Raw genomic sequence first — 13,021 nt, 5'->3', positions numbered from 1 at the left:
TTCGTTTTCTAAGTGTTTTAAATAAATTTTAAATAATTTTAATTCAAAAATGGCTAGAGTTAGGAAGTGTCGCGTTCGCGAGTGTGAGACAGAATCTTCCGGAAGATTCTTCTCATTCCCAAAGAGAGATGAGGAGTTCCTGAAGTGGGTGGAAAATTTACGCATCCCACCATCGCTGGATTTACCCACCCACAATGCATTTGTTTGCATTAAGCACTTCGAACAAAGTGCTGTGTGTGTGAAAAAGTTGAAGGCACAGGCTGTGCCCACCCTAAACCTTGGTAAGTGATGTTTTTTTAAATCTAAAATGTGCATGAGTTTTATTTTGTAGATACATACATACATATAAGTACTTGTACATATCGCTCATTTACATGAAAAGTGTCTATATAATTTTGTGCTTGTAACTCAAAGTCTTTTTCTTCGCGGAGTGTCACTTATGATGGAAATAATGTATTACTTTAACTTTACCCCGTTGATCCGCGCCTGCATGTATAGTATGTTCAATATATTTGAACATAGATATTTAATATTTTTCTAATTAAAATTTAATTAATTTAATTTAATTCTAATTTTTCTAATTAAAAGAATTTTCGACAGATATATTATAAAATTGTTTAAAATTTATCAAACTGGAAACAGTGGGTTGAATTTGATTTAAAATTATATTTAAATTTTAATTAGCTTTATATATACATACGTACATATTGGAATTTCTTTAAAATTTTTTTATGTACATAAATAGGATACGACGAACCCCCTAAGCATTTGTGGACAATTGAGTCGCCGGTTCGAAGATGCTGCATTTCGAATTGCGTTAACAGGCAGAAAACGCTCTACAAATTTCCTAAAGAGAAAGATGTTCGAGAAAGTTGGGCAAAGGCTTGCAACTTAGTTGTGTCGCCTTCCGATAGTTTTTTTATTTGTCGAAACCATTTCGATTCGCAGTACGTTGCCAAATTCAAACTTTTGCCAGGGGCTTTTCCCTGTTTCAGATTAGGTTCAGCACTAAGTCGTAGCTTATCTAGTGCTTACTCAATTTGGGTGTGCCCGCCCGTTTCTAAAACTTATGGTTGTCCTGAGGTAGCTGTACGACATAACTTTGAAGGAATTCGAAACATATTCAATTTTAGAACAAAGGAGATTAGAATTAGAACCCCAAAATGACGACGTAGGCTATGCATTAGATAGTCGTGAACGATTTGCTCGATCGGCACGTTACTATCAAAGTAATGCGCTTAAATTGAATGAGAAGATCAGTTGGAGTTGGAGGATATTATTAAAGATTTGGAAAAAAGGTATCAAGACCTTAGTAAATGTGCAATAGCTGCGGATGTAAATTCAAGCAAAGATGCTGTAACATTCGCTAGGATGATCGTCGCGAAGCGCACTATTTTCAGTGACGATGAAAGGGCATTGGCACAAAACATTAATTACATGTCCAATAAATCCTATAATTTTATGGGTGACGATTTAGGTTTCGCTTTACCAAGCAAGAGCTCTCTTTTGCGATGGCGCCCCATAAAGTATGTTGTCCCTGGGTTCGATGCCAATTTATTTTAGAAAAAAATACAAAAGAAATGTCCGTTTTAGAACGAAATTGCGTTCTATTATTTGATGAAATATCAATTAAGACCGGTATAACATACAATAGAGTTAGGGATGTTATTGACGGGTTTGTGGATTATGGGGAAGGCCATCGTGAAATGAAATTATGTAGGAAGTGTTGTTTTTTCATGATAAAAGGGTTGAGTTCCAATTGGAAATATGTGTTTTCATATTATATTTCCAAAAGTGGACTTCCTACATTCAAATTACATGAAATTTTGAATAAGAACATCACAGCACTAAAGTCGATTGGTCTAAACGTAAAAGCTTTAGTCTGTGATCAAGGGCCCGCTAATATTTCAGTTATGAATTATTTAAATATTTCTGAAGAAAAACCCTTTTATTTGCACGAAGGTTCCAAGATATATTGTTTATATGACTATTGCCATCTTTTTAAGTCCGCCCGAAATACATTTATGAAATATGATATTTCAACTCCAGATGGCCAGCTTTAAAGTTATAAAAAAACTTTACTCCATAGATCAGGACAATACATGTTTCACGATATGTCCAAAACTCACAGAGGCCCACGTATATCCTAGCGTTTTTGAAAAAATGTCCGTAAAACGTGCAATCCAAGTTCTGAGCAATTCGGTTGCGGCTGGCATAGAAATGGCCGATAGCCAAAATTTATTCGGCTCCGACGAATATATATTAAATGTGCAAAGCCTACGCAGTTATTTGTTAAAAAATGAATGATCTGTTCGATGATCTAGACTGCAAAAATTTTGTTTCAACAAAATCCCTTAAAATATCCGTTATTAAAGAACGACTCCGGGAAGGTCCAACGCCTCTATGAATACATTAATTATTTGAAATCAATCAAACTTCCGAGCATTGCTCACAGTAGGTGTATAGGTGGGTTCTGTTCCACAATTGTTGGAATGATTCAGTTGAGCCAAGAATTATTTAGGGATCAAAAGGAATTAAGTTTTATATTTCTTGGGAAAATGAACCAAGATGCGTTGGAAAATTTTTTTTATAGAGTCCGGGCTAGCCAGGGTATCAATACCCATCCGTCTGCCAATGAGATACAATATATAGTAGGTCGTTTAATTTCGATGAAAATTTTGGGGCAAAAGTTTCAAAATAAGGGGGCTAATTGTGAGGATGATAAATTTAGATTGGAACTTGGGCCCCGAAGATCGTCATCTAGAAGTACAGGGAGTTGAACACGAATCTGAGCAACTCGACCTGGAATCGTTTACTATTTCAAACGAAAACTTTGTTGAAGAGGACGACACAGCTGACGTCCATATCAAGCGGTATTACACTGGCTATGGTATTTACCAAAAAAATTTTGTATAAAATCCATTGCGAAAAATGCGCTAAGGCAATGACGAAGACACAAAGTGATTTATCGCTTTATTCGGAGGCCCTAATCAAAGCGAAAAACTATAAGGATGACGCGGATTTAAGGCTAGTCAATCCAAGTGATAGGGTCTTCGAAGTGTGACGACTGCAGATGATGTGGTACGTCAACCTTTTCAACAAATATGCTCACAGTTCAAATGTTCGATGTCTGATGTTGTCCGTAATTAAAGAAAAAACGGAAAATTTTTTCCTGAGTTGTTTGACCCAACCGATGAGTGTTTTACTCATAAAATTAAGTTGTTAGAATACTTGGTAATGGTACTTTTATTCAAAATCTCGAAATGGTTAGTAAAAGAAGAAATTAATAATGAACGACATTGGAAGCGCGATGCTAAGCTAAAAAAACTAAAGTAAGTTGCAAGTCAAGACCGTTTGATTTAAGAACATCTTACTTTTGGGTGAGTAATGAATTCATTGAAAATACATATTTACTTTTTTTAATATTTAGCATTTCATTCTATTTACAGGTTTTTTTATTTTCAGCTTTTTCCTCTATTTTCAGGCTTATCTCGTTGTATTTTCAGGTACTTTTTTCTTCTTCTTATTTTTCTCCTTTTTAGCTCTGCAACTGAGCTTGGCTTTTTTAAACACAAATGTTGTTTCCATCTTGTTTAAGTGCAACATTTGTTTTTAAAAAAGCAAGTGAAATTCAATGACTTTTTTATATATTAAGTCGTGTGAGAAATTTCCATTTCAAATGGACAATTTCGTAATTCTGCATTATAATTTTTTTAACACTTTAAACTTGCTTAGACATTTTATACAAAATATTTAAATTGTTAATTTTAAATAATAATAAATCAATAAAATTTGCATATAAGTATATTCTGAAAACAATAACCTTGACTTTGATATGTTTAAACTTATATATGTAGATACATACAGACATCGCATATGGGCAAGTGCGAAATCAACCCTTATTCATATACAACGTGGCATGCGTAAATGGAAAAAAGCCAACAGATCATCTATATATATAAAAATGAATGCCATTTTTCGTTGTGACTTTATAACTCAAGAACGGGCTCACCTATCCAAACCAAATTTTTAGGCCTTTTTTGGGCTATTCAGTAGATGGTTTGTGTTTTGAAATTTTAAGTATCGGATACCAGGGTCTCGAGAAATAGGCCAAAACGTGGACCCGGGTAACCCTAGGATGTGTTTGTACAAAATGGGTAGCAAATGGAAGCTGTTGATGATTTCTATAGTATAGAGTATTTTTGATGCCGCTCCGTGACTAGGGTTTCGAGATATCGGCCAAAATGTTTCAAAAATTTCACCACACATATGTTACATTTTTTTTTTTATTTAACTCGTACATACTTGGAAAGCTGGAGGAGGATGGAGTCATGTGCAGAAGTTCACGCAAGTGAGGAAAGTTCTCTGATCACCATTCACTTGGGAGTGGCCAGAAACGATTCTTTTGCACATGGCTCAAGCAGCTCACTACTTCCGGTCTTTGACCAAGTATCCTCTGGGTAGCCTAAGAAAATCCGTTCGAAGGTGAGCTAATGTGAGAATGCGAAACATTCCCTACATAGGGTTGTGCGCTGGGCTTGGGACCCGCCACGTAAAAAACAATACCAATGAAAAAGAAAACACAGCCTCGGATGAGAGACCCCCCTTTTGATGACGACCATGGCAAACGGAATAAGGACTACGATTTGAGGGCATGCACCTGGAATGTCCGGACCCTTAATTGGGAAGGTGCCGCTGCCCAGCTGGTTGATGTCCTCGCAAAAATAAAGGCTGACATCACCGCCGTCCAAGAAATGCGATGGACGGGACAAGGACAGAGACGAGTAGGTCCTTGTGACATTTACTACAGTGGCCATATAAAGGAGCGCAAGTTTGGTGTTGGATTCGTGGTGGGAGAGAGACTCCGTCGCCGAGTACTATCATTCACTCCGGTGAATGAACGTCTAGCCACAATCCGCATCAAAGCGAGGTTCTTCAACATATCGCTGATTTGCGCCCACGCCCCGACGGATGAGAAGGACGATGTGACCAAAGATGCCTTCTATGAGCGCTTGGAGCGCGCTTATGAGAGCTGCCCCCGCCACGATGTCAAAATCGTGCTTGGCGACTTTAACGCCAGGGTGGGCAAAGAATGTATATTTGGCACTACGGTCGGTAAATTCAGCCTCCACGACGACACATCCCCAAATGGGTTGAGGGTAATTGACTTCGCCGGGGCCCGAAATATGGTTATCTGTAGTACTAGATTCCAGCATAAGAAAATTCATCAAGCTACCTGGCTGTCTCCGGATCGAAAAACTACCAACCAGATCGATCATGTTGTGATAGATGGAAGACACGTCTCCAGTGTTTTAGATTAGCGTGCGCTCCGAGGTCCTAACATCGACTCGGACCACTATCTTGTTGCAGCCAAGATTCCCACCCGCCTCTGTGAAGCAAAAACCGCATGTCAACAAACACAAGGAAGGTTCGACGTTGAGAAGCTGCAATCACAACCGACAGCAGAATGATTTTATACTCGGCTTGCACTCCTGCTCTTTGAGAGCACTCGTCAACAACTCGGGAACTGTTGGACGGCATTTCAAACTCCTTACGTAGAGCTGCAACCGAAACCATTGGTTTTCGAAAAATCCAAAAGAACAGCTGGTACGACAAGGAGTACTGTGTCGCGGCGGAGAGAAAACAGACTGCCTACCTCGCAACGTTACGATCGACCACTACACGTGCGGGATGGAATAGATACCGAGAGTTGAAGAGGGAAGCGAGACGCATTTGCAGACAGAAGATGAAAGAGGCCGAAATGCGTGAGTACGAAGAGCTTGATAAGCTGGCCGACAGGGGTAATGCTCGAAAATTCTACGAAAAAATGCGGCGGCTTACAGAAGGTTTCAAGACCGGAGCATACTCTTGTAGAACCCCCAAAGGTGATCTAGTCACTGATGCCCAGAGCATAGTTAAATTATGGAGGGAACACTTCTCCAGCCTGCTGAATGGCAGTGAACGCACAACACCAGGAGAAGGAGAACCCGATTCCCCAATCGATGACGATGGAGCAGACGTTCCATTACCCGACCATGAAGAAGTTCGAATAGCAATTGCCCGCCTCAAGAACAACAAAGCGGCAGGGGCCGATGGATTGCCGGCCGAGCTATTCAAACACGGCGGCGAAGAACTGATAGGGAGCATGCATCATCTTCTTTGTAAAATATGGTCGGACGAAAGCATGCCGAACGATTGGAATTTAAGTGTGCTATGCCCAATCCATAAAAAAGGAGACCCCACAATCTGCACCAACTACCGTGGGATTAGCCTCCTCAACATCGCATATAACGTTCTATCGAGTGTATTGTGCGACTTCTTCAACCTGCTCCTGGAGAAAATAGTTCGAGCTGCAGAACTAAATAGAGAAGGTACCATCTTCTATAAGAGTGTACAGCTGCTGGCGTATGCCGACGATATTGATATCATCGGCCTCAACACCCGCGCCGTTAGTTCTGCTTTCTCTAGGCTGGACAAGGAAGCAAAGAAAATGGGTCTGGTAGTGAACGAGAGCAAAACGAAATATCTCCTGTCATCAAACAAACAGTCGTCGCACTCGCGACTTGGCTCTCACGTCACTGTTGACAGTCATAACTTTGAAGTTGTAGATAATTTCGTCTATTTAGGAACCAGCATTAACACCACTAATAATGTCAGCCTGGAAATCCAACGCAGGATTGCTCTTGCCAACAGGTGCTACTTCGGACTGAGAAGGCAATTGAAAAGTAAAGTCCTCTCTCGACGAACAAAAAGCTAAACTCTATAAGTCGCTCATAATTCCCGTCCTGCTATATGGTGCAGAGGCTTGGGCGATGACAGCAACCGATGAGTCGACGTTACGAGTTTTCGAGAGAAAAGTTCTGCGAAAGATTTATGGTCCTTTGCGCATTGGCCACGGCGAATATCGCATCCGATGGAACGATGAGCTGTACGAGATATATGACGACATTGACATAGTTCAGCGAATAAAAAGACAGCGGCTACGCTGGCTAGGTCATGTTGTCCGGATGGATGAAAACACTCCAGCTCTGAAAGTATTCGACGCAGTACCCGCCGGGGGAAGCAGAGGAAGAGGAAGACCTCCACTCCGTTGGAAGGACCAAGTGGAGAAGGACCTGGCTTCGCTTGGAATATCCAATTGGCGCCACGCAGCGAAAAGAAGAAACGACTGGTGCGCTGTTGTTAACTCGGCTATAATCGCGTAAGCGGTGTCTACGCCAATTAAGAAGAAGAAGACTTGGAAAGCTGAAAAGCGCTCAATGTATAGTGAAATTATTTTTAAAAACACACCAAAAACCCATTTGTTTGGTCAGATTCATACCACTTAGCCAGCGGATTATACGTTTTCAGATTAACATACATACATCAATAATAGTTTAATCATTTACTAAACGATTTGTTACCTACTTAGCTACGCTCTTTCGCTCTCAAAATTTATGAACTTTCGTCTTAACTAGCATACTTATCATTCCCACCTACAAACTTAATTGCATTATATTTATATCAACATGTCGGTATGTATGTAGCAGGCAGATCGGCAAACAAAGTAGGCTTTGAAAAGACATCGAACTATATTACGGTGCATTTATTTTGCGTAGAGAAATACATGAATATTTTGTTTTTTGTAGGTATATAGAGCTTTGACTCTTAGCATTAAGAAAATTCAAATTAGGAGAATATATGACATTGGAGTGTAAACATCGCTGGAGCGTTTTCTTTGACCCCATACGTTCAGTAGTGTCCGAAATTACCGCGGTGCAAAATTATTAGTTATTATATTTTTTTTTAATAATTATTGAAGTTTGTGTGAATTTGTGAAAAAGATAAATATAGCGCAAAGCGAATTTCCGAGCAAAAAACGGTAAGTTTTGAACTGTTGAAGTGAATTACACGAATGTATGTGTTTCCTTATTTGAAAAAACATATGGTGTACCACTATTAATGTAGGCATTTTTTTTAATTTAATTTATTCTTTTTTAATTGAAAGAAAAATGCCACGACCCACACGAGGAAATATAGGTCGGCGAACGCGTCATGCAAATGTTACGGCATTACAAAGGCGATCACAGACTCCAGATGAACGAGCACAAGCTAATGCATCGCAGCGTGAACGTAATGCACGAAATAGATCTGTTGTACCTGAAATTATGCGTGCTGCTTTTAATTACAACAGTCAGATTAATTACAGTATGTACGGATATATTGGAATAATGGACGCAATATGTCCACATTGTGATACGGCTAAATTTCCAGGTGAAACGCCCGGCATGTGTTGTGCTAATGGCAAAGTGAGATTGCCACCATTAAAAACTCCACCCGAACCATTGTCTTCATTAATTTTTGGGACTTCTGAAAATTCGAAGCACTTTTTGAGACATATTCAACAATATAATTCGGCATTTCAAATGACTTCTTTTGGTGCTACTAACATTATTAGAGATAATTTCATGCCGACGTTTAAGGTAAACACTCAAACAGGATTGTCCCAATCAAACTGAATCATAAAAACATTCTATAGTTTTAAAATTATTATGCAACATATACCTAAAATTGCATACATGTTGCTGATTCAGAGCCAAATTTATCATCAAGCTGGTTCGTTATTGCCATACCCCGTCGCTGATTATCAATTTTTGCAAATTTATTTTATTGGTGATGAAAATCGGGAATTGGATCAACGTTGTGCAATTGCTTTGAATACAAAACGAGAAGTTATTTGTGAGCTACAAAGGTTTTTCCATCAGCATAACGCATTAGTTCAATTGTTCAAAATTGCTCTCGATCGTATGCCCTCTGATCATCACAAAATCGTAATAAGGGCTGATAGAACACCTTTTGGAGAGCATGAAATTTGATTCAATGCACCGACAATTGATGAGGTTGCAATTGTAATTCGTGGTGATCAGTTTCAGTGGTGTGATATTATACTTCATCGTAGAAATGACCAATTGCAACGTGTTTCGGAACTTCATCGTAGTTACGACGCATTACAATACCCAATATTGCATTGGAAAGGTGACGATGGCTATAATATAAATATACCAATGATTGATCCACGAACAGGTAAATAATATTTTCAGTGTGTTGACATTTCATCATTTGTAGAAATTCCTTAAGTCACATTTTCCACATATTTGAAGGTCTACATGTACAGAAAAAAGTTAGTGCCATGAATTTTTATTCTTATCGATTGATGGTTCGTCCACAAGAACAAAATTATATCTTGAGATGTCGTAAACTATATCATCAGTACATCGTTGATATGTACGTCAAAATAGAAACAGAACGTCTTAATTTAATTCGTTTCAACCAAGCAAAATTAAGATCTGAACAATATATTCATTTGCAAGACGCGATAGCAAATGATGCTAATATTAATGACATCGGACGTTTAACTGTATTGCCATCTTCGTATATTGGTAGCCCACGGAATATGAACGAATATGCACAAGACGCAATGTGTTATGTAAAAAAATACGATCGACCGGATCTGTTCATTAGATTTACATGTAATCCGCAGTGGGATGACATCAAAAACAATTTATTTGCAGGACAGTCGACAACCGATCGTCATGACATTACTGCGCGTGTTTTTCGGCAAAAATGTAAAGCAATTATGGATTTAATTGCGAAATTATATGTATTTGGGGAGGTGCGTTGCCATATGTACTCCATTGAATGGCAGAAAAGGGGATTGCCGCACGCACATATACTAATTTGGCTGGTACATAAAGTAACTCCGGATCAAATCGATAACTTTATATCAGCTAAAATTCCTAATCACACTGCTGATCCTGAGTTATTTCTAGTTGTCGTTAAAAACATGATACATGGACCGTGTGGTGAACTAAATATGAATTCACAATGTATGATTGATGAAAAGTGTTCGAAACGATACCCAAGGCAATTTACTTCAGACACAATAACGGGCAATGACGGATATCCGTTGTATCGACGTAGATCACCTAATGATAATGGCAAAACGGCAACCATTAGAATGCATAACCAGGAAGTTGAAGTTGATAATCGTTGGGTGGTTCCGTATTGTCCATTACTATCGAAAATATTCAACGCTATATCGAAAAATTTTTCAGACTTTTTTTGTAGAGCATTCAATTCTGTACAAGAATATAACTTTTTTATTCCCACAAACGAGAAAGTTCCAGAGAAAAAAAAAATCGTAAAAAGTGACAAAATCCCATGTAATTTCAATGGGAAATGTATCGTGTTTGGGGCAAGGTTTATTATGAAAATTAAGGGCTTTTTATGGTCTGATATTTTATTTAGATGGAAAACTAAAAGTTTAGGGGGCGTCTCGTCAAAAATAATCAATTTGGTAAATAACGGACACCATAACATACATATAGAGCAGTGCGCGCACACTTTTTACTGATAAATGATATTATGATTTGAATTTGAATTGTACTTACATACATACATATGTGCATATGTAATTATGCGCTGATATGTAGATGCGTATGAAAATTAAACGACATATTATTGTAATATGTATATTAAGTTTTTATGATATTATGATAGTATCTCATATACATATATGTACATACATTATATTTACAAACATATTCATATACATATGAAATTATAATACACACATGTAAGGTCAAATAGGACCAAAGTTTATTATTACAAATGAGTTTAAATACATAAATGTTGAATACAAAAAGAAATTAAGTTATAAAACGTTTAACCTCAGTCTTTGAAAGCCAAATTCACACTCTGTCGCTGTCGGTTCTTTGCGTTCTCTCTTCCTCACCTCTTCCTGCCCGGCTGTCCTCTATTGACAAGCGTTGCCACCTTACATTCGGTCATCCTGATCGTCATCTGTCTCAGATGACTCCTCATGAAAGTCATCTCCACCATTTTCGACGTAACGCCACAGTTTCATATGATCTGCACTAGTTGACGTTTGGTGTGGTCCTTGAAAATCAGCAACCTTTCTAACACAATATATGCCATGCCCTTTGATCTTAACCACCTCGTATGGACCAATATACTTACTGGCTAGTTTTTTGCCTGTTATAAACTGAGTGACCTTAATGGCTACTAAATCAGCTATCTGATACCCATGTTCGCCTTTTCTCTTACTGTCGTAATTTGATTTGTATGCTTTTTGTGCTTTTAAAATTTGCTTTCGGGCCTCTTGTCGAATCTTGTTGCGTTCATCTTGCATACCTTCTAGTACCTCTTCTTGCAGTATCTTTAGCAACTCGCTATCTGTTTCGTTGCGCATCTTCACACCGAATACAATTTCAAATGGTGTAAATTTTGTCGAATCGTGAATGTGAGAATTAATGGCTCGCTGTACTTGTGACGTGTACTTATACCACTTGTCCGGTTCTGTTGCTGACATCTTTACTAAAACGGAAAGAATAACTCGGTTGACATGCTCGATTTTATATTTGCTACAAAATTCTTTAAACATTTTGGAAGTATAAGCTGTACCCTTATCGCTTATTATACGCTGCGGACTGCCGAAAATTGTCACCCATGACTCAAGGTGTCTTACAACTTCTTGTGTTTCTGTAGTTTTAGTAGGATATATCCAAGTATATTTGGAAAAACCATCCACGGCAGCAAAAATATATTTGTAGCTCTTTGATGTCGCATCCAATGTACCCAAATGGTCAATATGAAGCGTAGATAGTGGAATATCACCTTTGTCGATGCAATGTAGAAAAGCTTCTGGTTATGCGTTATGCATTCTATACAGTTTTTGATAGTCTGCTGAACTTTCTTTTCGAGATGTGGGATAAAATAGTTCTGCCGTATAGCATGTATGGTTTTTTTACACCCCATATGCCCAAATCTGTGCGTCTCCTTTATTATTTCGCTCCCCATATTCTTCGGAACCACCAATAAATCTTGCCCGTCAACTTGCTTGTAGATGAACTTGTTTTTTATTTTATAATCGCCGTACTGCTTTGTTTTTAGGATCTCTGCCACAGCTGCCAAATGTTCATCTTTCGTCTGGGCCCTTAAGATCTGAGCTTGAACCTCTGACGTTACTGTCATCACGGGAAATCGACTTAAGCTGTCCACGTGTTTCATCCTGCTTCCGGCGCGATGTTCTATATTAAATGAAAAGTCCTGAAGATACATCAGCCATTGCACCACTTCACGTGGCATATCTTTTTTTCCATTTGTCTGCTTGAAAGCCGCACAATCTGTCACCAAGGTGAATTCTGTGCCCATCAGGTAGTGACGCAACTTCTTGGATGCTAAATAAGCTGCTTTAACTTCAAGGAAATAGCTGTGTAATTTTTCCCCTTGTGGGGAAGTCTTTTTACTCCAATAGAAAACAGGATGCCACTTTCCGTCATGCTGCTGCAAAAGTGTTGCACCAAAGCCATGTTTCGATGCATCGACATGTAACTGCGTATTAGCATTCTGCTTGTATATTTGTAAAACTGGTTCTGACGTGAGTGAGAATCTCTTTTAAGCACTTCTGTTAATGGTCTGGCATGTTTAGCGTAGTCTCGTATAAATTTTCGAAAATATCCGGTTAAACCCAGGAACGCCTGTACGTCTCGTACGTTTTTTGGTATCGGAAAGTTTTTGACTGCTTTAACTTTACCTTGCCCAGGACAGACACGCCCGTCTTCAACCTCGTGTCCAAGAAAAAGAATTCGATTTTTTAGAAATTAGCACTTTGCCCACTTAATTTCTAGCCCATACTGCTGCGCTTGTTGTAAAACCCGTTGCATATTGCTTAAACATTGTTCTTCTGTACACCCAAAAATTACGATGTCATCTACATACATACATTTCCATTACACCTTCGTTTATTAATTTTTGGAAAATATAGTTAACGTAGCGTACAAAAACGGCGGGAGAGTTGCAAAAACCAAATGGAGCTCTGTTAAATTCATAGAGTCCTTTTTTCGTTACAAACGCTGTATATTTTCGACAACGTTCTTCGACTTCGACGTGGAAGAAACCATTTGAAAGGTCCATGACGGTAAAATATTTTGCGGCTTGCATTTTTTCAAGTACTTCTTCA

At 38.6% G+C, this 13,021-nt stretch overlaps 1 protein-coding gene and 1 long non-coding RNA gene across 2 annotated transcripts; both read left to right on the top strand.

The window, feature by feature from the left end:
* The first annotated feature begins 138 nt into the window (after positions 1-138).
* On the top strand, positions 139-3,712 carry LOC126764994 (uncharacterized). Its single transcript, XR_007668212.1, has 2 exons — positions 139-3,380; positions 3,450-3,712. It is a non-coding gene; the product is annotated as an uncharacterized LOC126764994 (long non-coding RNA).
* A 4,836-nt stretch (positions 3,713-8,548) lies between these two features.
* LOC126765036 (uncharacterized) lies at positions 8,549-10,629 on the top strand. Its single transcript, XM_050482620.1, has 3 exons — positions 8,549-9,063; positions 9,141-10,072; positions 10,621-10,629. Exons 1-3 carry the CDS (start codon positions 9,045-9,047, stop codon positions 10,627-10,629), a joined length of 960 nt encoding a protein of 319 aa, XP_050338577.1. The 5' UTR covers positions 8,549-9,044.
* Positions 10,630-13,021: the final 2,392 nt, after the last annotated feature.

Source organism: Bactrocera neohumeralis, unplaced genomic scaffold (genome assembly GCF_024586455.1).
Source record: "Bactrocera neohumeralis isolate Rockhampton unplaced genomic scaffold, APGP_CSIRO_Bneo_wtdbg2-racon-allhic-juicebox.fasta_v2 cluster10, whole genome shotgun sequence".
NCBI lineage: Eukaryota > Metazoa > Arthropoda > Insecta > Diptera > Tephritidae > Bactrocera > Bactrocera neohumeralis.
Note: the sequence above shows the minus strand (reverse complement) of the source record. Positions and strands in the feature narration are given on the sequence as shown.